Source organism: Podarcis filfolensis, assembly GCF_964270895.1.
Source record: "Podarcis filfolensis genome assembly, chromosome: 11".
Lineage (NCBI taxonomy): Eukaryota > Metazoa > Chordata > Lepidosauria > Squamata > Lacertidae > Podarcis > Podarcis filfolensis.
Window position 1 is genome coordinate 25,612,743 of NC_139613.1, and position 13,258 is coordinate 25,626,000.

Consider the following 13,258-nt stretch of genomic DNA (forward strand, 5'->3'; position numbering starts at 1 on the left):
CACTGTAATGCTGTCCCTGTAGCAGCCATCTTGAACAGGTGTTCCGATATCAAAAGCCGCTGTGAGACGAAGAATAACAGGGCCACCCTACTTGCATGGTCGAGTCTTGAGAATGGCATGTTCATCCCATGACATGCTACAGGGTTTTGCAGGACACAATTTTGTCCCCAATGCTATTTAACATCTACATGAAGCTGTTGGCAGTGGTCATTAGGAGTTTGGGGGCATGGTGTTTTCAGTATGCTGAAGACACACATCTCTATTTCTCCATAACATCTAAATCAGGAATAGCAGGGCAAGCTCTGTACCAATGCCTGAATAGTGAACTGGGTAAAAGCTAATATACTAAGTCTGAATTCTGGGAAGATGGCGGCTTTGTGAGTAGGTGGCTCCCATTATTTATTACATTTCTACCCCAACTTTTTTCCCCAAGGAGGCATACATTGTTTTCCCCCTCCTCATTTAATTCCCACAACAACCCTGTGAAGTAGGCCAGGCAGTGACTGGTGCAAGATCACCCAGTAAGCTTCATGGCTGAGTGTAGATTTGAACCCTGGCCTCCCCAAGACCTAGTCCAACACTAACCACTACACCACATTCACTCTCTTCCTAGTCCAGAAGCTAGGCCAGCTGCCTTTTCTGAAGAAATAGGTACATAGCCTGTGTTACTCCTTGATAAATCTTTGTCATCAGATGCCAAAAGTGATTTGTGTCGCTAGCACACAAATGGCCTTATATGTAGCCTTTTAGTCGCTCTGTCTGGTACACCAACTATCTGGATCAGAACAGCCTGGCCACTGTAATCCACTCATTGATAACCTCATGACTGGGTTACTGTAATGCGCTTTATAGGGATGCGGGTGGCGCTGTGGTCTAAATCACAGAGCCTAGGGCTTGCCGGTCAGAAGGTCGGTGGTTTGAATCCCCGCGACGGGGTGAGCTTCCATTGCTCGGTCCCAGCTCCTGCCAACCTAGCAGTTCGAAAGCACGTCAAAGTGCAAGTAGGTAAATAGGTACCGCTCCAGCGGAAAGGTAAACGGCGTTTCCGTGTGCTGCTCTGGTTCACCAGAAGCGGCTTAGTCATGCTGGCCACAGCTGAGCTGTACGCTGGCTCCCTTGGCCAATAAAGCGAGATGAGCGCCACAACCCTGGAGTCATCCGCAACTGGACCTAATGGTCAGGGGTCCCTTTACCTTTTGATGCACTTTATGTGGGGCTACCCCAGGGCAAAGACCAGAAGAACTGTCTATAGTAGATAGTAGTGTTTAGCTTTGTTTAGAGACAATAAACACTTTGTTACTTTGTGTGGGAGAGTTTTCCCCTTAACACCAGGTAAGAAGCAGTTCTGCTGGTAGCAGGAAATTTCTGAAGTCTCTACTGATGTTCCACATACTCTGCCGATACATCACACTAGTTGAAGTGTGATGAACGGCCAAGTGACTTCCACAGGTCACCAACACAAGATATTATAAGGACCACCTGAACCCTTATTTCCCACATCAATATGTGGGATATATCCTTATATCCAACATCAGAAGAAGCATGGTTCATTGTCTCCCATAACTCAGAAGTACAACTGGCCTCAACGATTTACTGTTGCCACTCCCACACTGTGGAAAGCTCTACCAGCAGACTCATCAAGCATCTTTGCTGTTTAGACATCTATTGAAGGCTTCTCATCTAATACAGTGTGATATATACATTGTACCTTTACGATTCTGTCATTCTTCCCCTGCTCCCAATTTTGTGTCTTCTAATTCAGTGTCAAACACTTTTATGCTAATTTGTTTAATATCATTTGTAAGTTGTTTCTCTCTCTGCTGAGTTTTTACTGTTCAATACAGTCTTAAAAGGAATTACATTGTGTGGTGCAATAATTTGCATAAAATATTGTATTGAAAGCACAGAAGAAAGTGAAAAAGTTGCCTAGAAGTCTGATATTTACATTTTCATTATAATTTTTAAGACTAATATTGAAATATTAGTCTTGCCAAGGGGGCAGGCCCAAGGGGGCACAAAAAACATATCTCTCCACTCTGGCTTGGAGTGGCTAGGAGCAAGCCTGCCCATCTGCATGCTCCTTGGGCTGTTCCTCCACTGCTGTGCCAAGGGCGCAAAGGAGCCTGGACACACCTTTGTTTCAACGTACTTTTCTTAAACATAATTTTATGAAAATGATGTATAGGTGGTATTTAACACCGGTAAAATTGGCAAAAATGTACAAAACAAGGGAAAACAAGTGTTGGAAATGTAAAGAAATGGGAAATATAAGTGTTTAAATGGGATACATGACGCCTTTTAGTAAGATTTTCAAATTTAAAAGTTAAAAAATTTAAAAGTTAAAAAATTCTTTCTCTTTTCATTTTGATCTTGGAGTCTTCTGAACAGTTTTGTTTTAACCTTCTTAATTTAACTGATGGCTATGCAGAAAACTTTATTGGCAGCAAAAACTAAGTCACAATTCATTATTCTGTATAAAAAGAGTAAGTTACTTTTACATTTTTAACCAATTACCATTTGGAAGTTTTCTTTTATAAAGATATAAATAAATAATATGTGCTTTCTAATTTATAGACAAGTTCAATATTAAAACTGTAGTTTGTCCTTTCCCCCTTGACTATGCATTTTCATTCCTATTATTGTATCAGTAACACCTTGGAACAAATGTTTACAATAATCTAGTGTGAAAATCACATGAGAACACTGGCCTAGAAAGGTCATACCCAGAGTCAGTATCAGCAAGGATGCTTATGTTTTTGAATTAATATTAGTTGACCCAATAATCCCAATTCCAGGTTCTTTTGTTTTATTTTTTGGCATCCAATGAGTGTTAAGTATAAATTCATTCCCCAACTTCAAATAGTTCTTAATATTACTTTCTGAATAACATAGTGAAAAACCTGCACTAGGTAAGAGAAGCAAGATCTGAAACCTAATAAATCAGTTCAAAATCAGCACCTGCATTTTTATTACTTAAAAGCGAACAGTTCTCTGAAAAATATGGGCAACTATAGTAAAAACATAAACTGAAGCTGTGGCCTTTCACAAGATCAAGACAAGATAGATGACAACCTGTAACGGTGTATCTTAGGGCTCCATGACTTCAGTTTGGAATTCGGATGCTTGTATTTGCAGTAAATTAAAGAAAGCTGAACCCATCTAGAGAAAAAAAACAGCAAATCAAATTATCTTCCTTTTGCCTATATGTTATATATGATGGAGCCTTTTTTCTGTATGTCATGCAGAATTAAACATATAGGCATCTTGAAAATATACATCTAAATGATCCTGAATAATAATAAAAGAACAACACACCTTAGTGTAAATTTAAATGCATGAAGATCAACATGCTGCGATGTTTCCAAAATATAATCTAATCTAAATTAAAAAAATTATACAAAATAATATTTTTAATATTCACAATACTGAGAAAAATAAGATGAAAATACATTGATAAACACATTGTAATGAATTTAGAATTTTACTGTAATATAAATTCTATTTATATTGAAATATCTCAACACATAATTCCTTCAGCGTGTGATAATAGATAATATGCTGCACCTCTTGATGAGCATTTGTTAAAACAGAGCTTAGATTCTGATTTCCAATTCAGAGCTGCATAAATGTCCAGCTATAATATTTCCACCCTCATTTTGTTCATACTTTTATCATGTTTATATGAGGGTGAGTATTAGATATGTATGAACCACAGAAGGTTCAACATGTTTGATTAGGTTCAGATAAGCACCCAAAAATTACAAATCTTAATGCTCCATTTTCAGAAATGCTCATTATGAAGCGGTGCAGCATGTTATCAATTCATACATGCTGAAGAAATTATGGTAACTTAAACTCCTATTGTATAGTATATTATATTCTCATCTTATTTTCCTAAATATTGGGTGCTTATCTGAACTTTACCAAATCTATGAACCTCCCACCTATCACCTGTAAAAGATACTTTTCCTTTCAAATCCACAGCCCATGTCCCACTTGCCAACTAGCATCTGAACCTTCTACTGCATTGTCAGCCACTATTCCTTCCACTTGACTCTTACTGGAATCAAAACCAGTATCAAAATTTCAAAGGCTCTGTTCCAGACTCTCATTGCAACTATGTATTACATCTGCAGACTCTGTTTGGTGCTTTTAAAGATAGCTAAGATAGAAAGAAGTGTGCATTAACAATGCCTTAGCAACAGCCTGAAAGATCAGGGTTAGAAGATGAATAGCAAAGTTGAAAAGAAAGAGACTACTAGGCATCAGAAAAGAGAACTCAACATGTGGATCTCAAGTAAACCAATCATTTAGTTGGAACATACTTCAGAAATAAACCAGATGGCCCATAATCTTCTGGCTATTTAAAGAATGAACTGGCAAACCTTTTCTCAAGAAAAGCCCAAGGCACCTCTAGATAGAGGCAACCTATGCAAAAACCTGTATTACCAAAAGAGAAATAGCTCTATAAGCTTTGTTTACAAAATGCATTACTTTAAAATGTGTCCTTTTGGCCAGAGACTGGGTGATTCAGAACCATGGATCCAGTTTGTCACTCTGCACCTGACTCCTATACTCGTTCATCTTGCACTGCAATATCAGTGTTTATAGAAGCATTTAAACACTGAAGCAATTATTGACAACAGTGCAGCACCTGAAGCAGTTGGAGTATACAATTAAGATAGATGCCCCACCACTCACTGGATTTAAATTGTCCACAAGACTACAGTCGTACCTCGGAAGTTGAACAGAATCTGTTCCAGAAGTCCGTTTGACTTCCAAAATGTTTGGAAACCAAAGCACGGCTTCTGATTGGCTGCAGGAAGCTACTGTAGCCAATTGGAAGCTGCGGAAGCCCTGTTGGACGTTCAGCTTCCAAAAATTAAGACAGATGCCCCACCACTCACTGGATTTAAATTGTGCACAAGACTACAGTTGTACCTCGGAAGTTGAACAGAATCTGTTCCAGAAGTCCGTTTGACTTCCAAAACGTTTGGAAACCAAAGCACGGCTTCTGATTGGCTGCAGGAAGCTACTGTAGCCAACTGGAAGCTGCGGAAGCCCTGTTGGACGTTCAGCTTCCAAAAATAGTTCACAATCACTTCCAGGTTTGCAGTATTCAGGAGCCAAAACATTCAAGAACCAAGCTGTTCAGAAACCAAGGTACAACTGTATAGTATTCTGCAACAGACATTACTGTACTGATGAATACCGCATTTCCCTTTCAATTTCTAAGCACAGTAAACAGAGAATTAAGACATGGAAGGACAGGAATATCTCTGCTTGTCTGTTGTATCCCACTGTTTTCAGAACATTTTCCTTATTGCTAATTATGTGAAGTACTCTTTCAGTCTTAACATGCACCTCAATTGATGGGCTTCACATGTTTTCTTCACTTCAGAAGCAATCACTTCAGAAGCAATGGCTGGCATTTAATTAAACTTTACTCAGAGTAGACTCATTGGGACTAATGAGCATGACTAAGTTAAGCCCGTTAATTTCAATAGTTAAGTCCATTAACTCTGGGTAAATCTTAGTTGAATAACTACCGTTTTACAATTTAAAAAAAATGTCAATTGTGCATCAAGGGACTCAAAAGACCCAGCTTTTGGCATTAGTGTACAAGCAGAAAGAGAATAGATGCTATTCATGGATTTCAGAACATGTAAGCATATACAAATATACATTTGAAGCTAATATCAACTTTCTACCAGTGGTCTATAACAGGAAGACTAATAGTAGTACAAAATACTAATTATCTAGGATCCAATACTAACTCAGCACTAGCAGAAAGTAGCAGAAAGTTTGAGAAAGTCTACTAGCCTATGAATTGTTAATGAATTTATTTTCTCCCAAGTACCAATTCCTATTGACTTGCTTGCTCTTGCTGCTTTACTACAGTATAAGGGTTGGATATTTTTTAAAAACACATTGCAGCAACTGAAGACACTTCCTGCAAGCTGTTTTTACTCCACTGGAGAAAATATACAAATACCACCACTAGGGAAAATGTACAAAATATAAGATCATAAAAGAGCCAGTTGAATCAGGCCAGTGGCCCATCTAGTACAGCATTCTGTTCTCACCATGGTCACCCAGATGAATATGGACCTGAGGGCAACAGCACATTCCCCATCTGTAGTTTCCAGCAGCTGGTATTCAGAAGCATACCACCTCTAGCAGTGGAGGTGGAACAAATCCATCAGGGTTAGTAACTGTCAACAGACTCTCCCAGATCATGCCTTGTCTCTGCAGGCCACACACTTCCCACCAGGCTATTCTGCTCACCAATCCCGTTCCATGTCCAACTTGAGTGTTTTTGTATGTGCCATTGAAATGTGATAATGCCTCTTGCTTGCCTGAAGAGATGTAAGTGGTGTGTGCGTGCGTGTGTGTGTGTGTGTGTGTGTGTGTGTGTAAACCTCTGGCGTGTGTGGTTAGAATGTAGACTACTGTACAACTGACTCACAACCATTATTCATTCACTTTTGCTTCTCGACCGGGCCACTTGTGGCTCTAGCTCTATGAGGCATGCAGCTCTCAAAATGCCGCCCATAGGGGAATACAGCCTTCAGGCTGAAAAAGGTTCCCCACCCCTTCCATAGACTAAAAGTAGAATCCGCTGCTTTGCAACAGAACCACAGAACCACACATAACGCCCTAAAACCTCTGCCAAAGTGGTCCACAAGATCACAAGGACTCGCAGGTGGGCAGAATGGCTCGGAAACTCCTATGCATCATCAAAGAACCTTAGTCCACAATTCTTTGGAGCCCACCCATTAAACAAAGCTACACAATGTTGTCAACACAACAATGAATAAATGAGAAGAGGCTAAAGAAAAGTATGATTTGCTCGCTCAACAGCAACATACACACTACCAATTCTCCAGCGCAAATCAAGCATAATATACCTTATGTTGATACATCATTTAGTAAAAAGAAATGTTTTCAAACCTTCTGATACAGAATGCACTCTAAAAATGTGATGACTATATACAGAGAAAAGAATGAAGGAGAGTACCAAAGCATGTGCACTGGATATAAAGAGATTGGGAGGGGAGAGAAGAGGGGGAGGAGGGGGAGCTTAAAGAGAAACAATAAAGGCCTTTGCTGAGAAATCAAGAATGAGAGACCTAACCAGCCAGCCAACCACACACAACTTTTAAATCCATCACGGTATGTATGAGCTGCCAAGAGTCATCCCAAAAATAATATTGTACTTATCACCCTAGGGATACTAAAATGAATTCCCTTTGTAATACTGCTTTAAAAGAACTGATTAGTGCAAGTGATTAGGTATATATTATATTATAATTATATTGTATTATAGTTTTTTAAATAGCCTTGGCTAATTCTATGTCTTAATTATTTTATTTTTAAAGTACACAAAATAATATGTAACTTGGCTCAAAAGTCTATAAAATGTACTTTTTAATAACTTTTTCATTTTTAAACCCAGCTGATGATGGGGACTATAGAATCAGTATAACTGATGCTTTAGCCTATAAAAAATGCTGTTATCAGTGTTCTGAACTACAACATGTCATTTATATTATTTTAAGCTATTTTAAAGGGCACATATTAATATTACCATCATCATTATCATCATCATCATCATCATCATCACTGAATAACAATACTCTTATTAATAAAACTGGAATATCTCCCTATAATTTTTTTCTCTGTGAAACTCATTTTTATTAACAGCAGTAATAATATCATTTCTAGTCCTTAATATTAGGATACAATAAATTAAATTGAATACTCATAAAAAGTTTAATTCTAATATTACAGTAACATGACTAAAAACTCAGTTGAATAGTATAATGAAAGACTTGAAATTTTTAGTATCTTATGGACCTTTTCTACCAGACATTAGCAGCAGCTTACAATTAAGCAAGGAATCAGGAATGTGTGCAATGAGTTAGCCAGGGCTTTGAGATCATCCACTTGATTTTGAAGGAATTGCTCAATTTATTTTTAGCCAAACATTTGGGAACAGAATATACACAAATGTCTCAAGCAAAAGATGCAGCATAAACACCTCTTGTTCCTTATTTAAAACAGTTTTACAGTGAAAATTATTTATTGAAAACTATGTCACTAATAATTGTATCTAACTAAACATTTATGACATGAATATATACAAATGACTAAGCAGGATACGTAAGACTTCTTACCCCATATTTACACTGACGTGACGTTGCTCCATACTGGAAGCGACATTGTTCATCAGCATCATACACCTGACCTGGTGCCACTGCAGGATAAAGAAAGTCACGCTTCGGAGGCTCATTATCAAGGCAAGTACCACGGCCAGAACTGTTCAACACAAAGAACCAAAGAAATTATGAACACTATAAAGTGTTATCACTGCTAAAATATGTATCAGGATTCTGTTGTGTAAAACAAGTGTTCCAAATAAACATATCCAGTAGTGATACAGTTACAGTTAAACTGCAGAATTTTTATTTATCTACCTGCACTGGTATGCTTTCGAACTGCTAGGTTGGCAGAAGCTGGGACAGAGTAACGGGAGCTCACTCCATCACACTGATTCGAACCACTGACCTTCTGATTGGCAAGCCCAAGAGGCTCAGTGGTTTAGACCACAGCACCACCCACATCTCTTACCACAAATGCAGAATAACTTATGAAAGAACAGAAAATAAGTGCAATGCTATCTTATAAATGTCAACCAAAAAAAAAGTTCAAAGACCTCTTAAGAACATAAGAGCCTGCTGGATCTTGCCACTGGCCCATCAAGTTCAGCATCTTGTTCTTACAGTGGCCAACCAGATGCCCGTGGGAACCCACAAGCAGGATTCAAGTACAACAGCACTCTCCCCTTCTGTGGTTTCCAGCAACTGACTCAGAAGCATTATTGCCTCCAACTGGGGAGGCAGAACATACTCTTGGACACATAAAATGAGCTGCACAATTATTTGGACCCTAGCCTTTCATATAGAATTGTGTCCCACTAACAGACTACAGTCTGACATACTTGAAAAGTGCTTTATAATGGGTTGTATCCACTGCTGCACTGCTGGTGCCTTCTGCTGATGCAATCATCATCATCATCATCGCACTAGCAGAAGGCCAGTGGTGTAACAGTGGCTACAGCCCAATGGGACCTCCAATTCATCTTCTTCCCTCGCACCCCCTCCCCAAAACCTGCTCCTGAGGGGCAGAAGGGACAGGAAAGGAAGATGTTCTGTTGTGCACACAGAAATCCATCGAGTCAGTGGAAATTCAGTGTCAGATACAGCCCAATCATTTTTTTTCTGTTCAGCCTTAGAACATTTTTTATTTTCTTTTTACAGGTGAATTCTGGTGGGAATAGATTGCACAATGCCTTCAGTGAGTTGACAGCAGTTTTCAGATTTGAACCCAAATGTCTTTGGATTTGCATTCCAAAGTTCATTCTTAACATTATGAAGTACTTGGGCTTTTGTTCAGAACTTGAGGCTAGGTTGGCTTAAATCCTAGGCTTTTTCCATAAATGGGATTTAGGATGTATTTAGAGCATTCAATATTAGCTCTTCATAATATATAGTGCTAATTAGAGGGGAAATAGATAGCCTGAATGCTCACAAGATAACTAAACTTAGAATGAATTAATAGAATAATTGGAGTCACAGATCTGCTTGAATGCATTTAAAAGAAAAATAAGACTTCCTTTGAAATTATACTTTGCACTTAATAAGGTTATAAATATAAACATGCTGAGAAGGGGAGAAAGCTCCACTGAACACATTAGGACTTACTTTTGAATAGACATGCAAAGGCTGAGCTATAATTATATTTACTAGTTTCTGTACAGTCAACAGTATGCACAAAACAGAACAGATGCTTTTTAAGCTTGCATTTACACATGTATTATTAGAGGGGAAGTGTCTACATGACCAATGCTCATTCTGGCTTGTTCACATAATGCTAAACTATGGTTTATGATTAGTTCTGACAATATGGAGTTGTTTTACTGACTTCAATTTTACAGAGCATTTTAAGCCAAAAAGGTCAGCCGTCAACACCAAAAGAGTAACATACATATAAACAGAATCTAATAGTCTTTATACCTAACAATTACTGCCTCAGATAACTAGTCATTTCAATCGAGACCCAAACTAAAGAGGCATCATTTCAAAAAGAAACACCTCATCCAGGCACCTGTACTTGAAAATCTAGTGGCCAAAGCTCAAAACTATGGGATGCTCTGAACAGCTACCAAACCCCAAATAATTATTTTTACAACATTATGACTGCAAATATGCATACTGTAGTTTCCAAACTATATATCATATGCAAAATAAATCAGTCATAAATGGAAACTACTCAACAAAATTAGCCATTCAAACAATCTAACACTGGTGCCAGTGTTTTCCTAGGTTATAATTTTAGTGGGAGTTATGGAAGTAGTAAATACAGACCAGGGGTGGCCAACCTATGTCTCTCCAGATGTTGTCAGAATCCAACACCCATCAGCATGGCCTATGGCCAGGGAAGATGGGCCTTTCAGTCTTCAAACATCTGGTGGGCCACAGGTTAAGCCAACCCTGATCTAGAGTAACTATTTTTTTTTTGCAAAAATAGCCAAAAAATACTTGCAAATTAATCAAACACATCTGCATCCTAGATCAACACAGAGGAACACATACATGAAAACAGTGATTACATAACTGAAGGCTGGCTCATTTATGAGATGTCCCTACCATATTCACTTGGGAAACATTTAGGTCCACTACTAGATTTGCAGCTAAGCCAGCTAGCGGTTTGGAACCATCATTTGTGATTGCCAGTGCCTCCAAGTTGAGGTGTACACATGGTGTTCCAATTTCTGCAACAGAGGCGGCTTGAAAAAGATGGGCTCAAGCCCCACCTCTAACATGAACTCATTATGTCATCTTAGAGAAATTGCTGCCTCTCTGCCAGGGATCAACTTCATAGGGTTACCACAAGTATTAGCACAATAAAAACTGTTAAAATATTTCACAGATTAAAAGTACTATACAAATTGTAATTAAAAATAAAATTAGGAGCTATGAGGTGTTACATTTAATCTGACTATTCATAGAATATATTACATCTGTCAATATTATTTGGTATAGTGATAGATGTAACAAGCCTCTAAAAGATCTTATCAACTATGAGACTAATTAGTCAATTCCAGTATTTATTTGTAAATTAATATAAAATTTGAGTAGACACCAATCTCCTACATCATTATTACACCACGTTTGCAAACAGTCATTAGGATTGTATCAATAGTGTTGTATTCTAATTATTTAGAAAGTAAGCCTAACAAGGGGCCAGGGAAATGCAGAGTAGCAAATTCTCCTCTACGCTGGGAGCTCTGGGGTAGAGTGGGTACTTTTACATTTTTGCCATATCAGGTTGGAATAGCTAAGGGGCCCAAGGAACAAACCCCTTGGGGAATCCCTGGTGCTTTGAACCTAGCAGCCAATGCCTCACCCTGAAACACCTTTTTGTGGAGTAAGTTCCACTGGATTCAATAAGACTTACTTGGAAGAAAACATGGTTGGGATTGTGCTGTTAGATGGCAGCACTGTTGGCTTTGACTGAGTCAATAACTTGGGTGAAGCTGGACCACTGTATCAAGGCACTCCTTCTTTCTCCTTTGTTCCCATTTCTTCTCCCTAATCAGCACTGTCAAATATGACAATGATAACCATCTCTTTGTTGGAAGAGATTCCCATATACAGCAGTAAATAGTAAACTCACTGCTATTAGCCAACATTTATGGATTAGGTCTCATGGGTAAATATTTTCTTTATCGTTGTACATTCACCTCAGCAGGGTATGGTGGAGTGTGAAGTTTTTCAAGAATCTTATTATCTCTCTTCAGAGGCTACTTACTCTAAAAAACTGGTGATATAATCCCTGCTGCAGGCTGACCATGAGAAGGGGTTGGTGTTTGCTGTAATGTGAGCTGCCATAAGTTTTGCGGCTTCATGACCTTTGGTCCCACAAGAATTTCCAATTCCATCATGGTTCATACCAAAACTGTCCAAAAGAATAGGAAGAGGAAGGGGGAAGAGTCCATTATTTTTATATGGAACAGAACTTTAACATAATATTTTCACATACTTAATATACTTATATATACTTAATATACTCAGTGAACAGGAATTAAACAATGGGCTATATATGTTGTCTAAAAATGGCTGGCATAGATGTTTAGGTTAGAGGCCTTACACAAACATAACACAGTATTGCTATTGCTATATTTCTTTCATAATAGGACTTCTAAGTACTTTACTTTGGTTCATTCCAAGTATTTTGCTACATTTAGTAGCCTCAAAATGTGGGTACACCAAATAGGATTCAAGCAATATAAAATCGTCACTAGTAGTCACCATGATTAATAAAAGGAAAACAATAAGAAGCTTCCATGTTATTAACTCAGATAGTAATTCAGAATGACATATTAGATATATAAACTCTCAGTGTGAACTTTACAAACCACTACAGTGGTTTCAGTTCCATTCAGCAGGGCCACAACAGTTTAAGCAATAGAGGAATTTCTACTTCTAATCCTTTATATCTCATTCTGACTATTAAACCGCTTAAATATGGCATTTGATCATTGTGAATAATAATAATTTTAATATTTATATGCCACCATAAGGATTAGGATTTGATATTGAAAGTCAATGAATTGTGTTACTGCTGTGGTGGCAGCAACAGAAAAATACTGCACAGTTGTGGCCTCATTGCAGGGGGGATGTTAGGGCTTTATTTGGGGCACCATGCTAAGGACTCCCTGAAATCTGATGCTGGCTGTCCGTGGTAAAGTGGCTGTTAAGTCAGCAAGAAAATAGCCAAATATTTCTATCTCAAGACTTCTGTACCAGACAACTTGATGGCTTTAACATCACACCTACTTTTTCTCCCTTTCCCCAGCTCTTGTTTTAGTTAACATCTAGAGCACATCTAGTTTTGAAGAACTCTAAATCTCGCTCACTATTTGAGACATTTTGGTTGGTCCCAATAAGGGTATTGGTGAATTATAGGTTTAAGGTTTTTCTTCTATGGACCACCTTAGCTTCCTGTGCTCTTCGTGTGTCTTTCATATTCTTTACTGGCCCTGCTAGCATCTGCCCTGTCACTGAGTTCAGCACAACAACTGGGTTTTAACACTTAGAATACATTTTCCCTCAGAAAAAATATTAAAGAATATATATCTTCAATGAAGATAAACTTGAGCTTCAAGTTTTATTTGAGATTCTTCCTTCTC

The 13,258-nt window shown here is 38.2% G+C and overlaps 1 protein-coding gene across 14 annotated transcripts in view; it reads right to left on the reverse strand.

Annotated features, from left to right (window-relative positions):
* Positions 1–13,258, reverse strand: part of ADAMTS6 (ADAM metallopeptidase with thrombospondin type 1 motif 6) — a 118,778-nt gene that overhangs the window by 48,917 nt on the left and 56,603 nt on the right. For 13 of the 14 annotated variants that reach the window (XR_014539621.1, XM_083576030.1, XM_083576031.1 and 10 more), the window contains 2 exons: positions 11,878–12,024; positions 8,181–8,322 (listed from right to left, as the gene is read on the reverse strand). Coding sequence is in view for 13 of the 14 variants with exons in the window: in XM_083576030.1 (XP_083432156.1) it covers positions 8,181–8,322; positions 11,878–12,024 (289 nt within the window). In the remaining variant the exon portion in view is untranslated. The remainder of the gene's footprint in view (positions 1–8,180; positions 8,323–11,877; positions 12,025–13,258) is intronic. The other variant, XM_083576032.1, reaches the window with a different exon arrangement.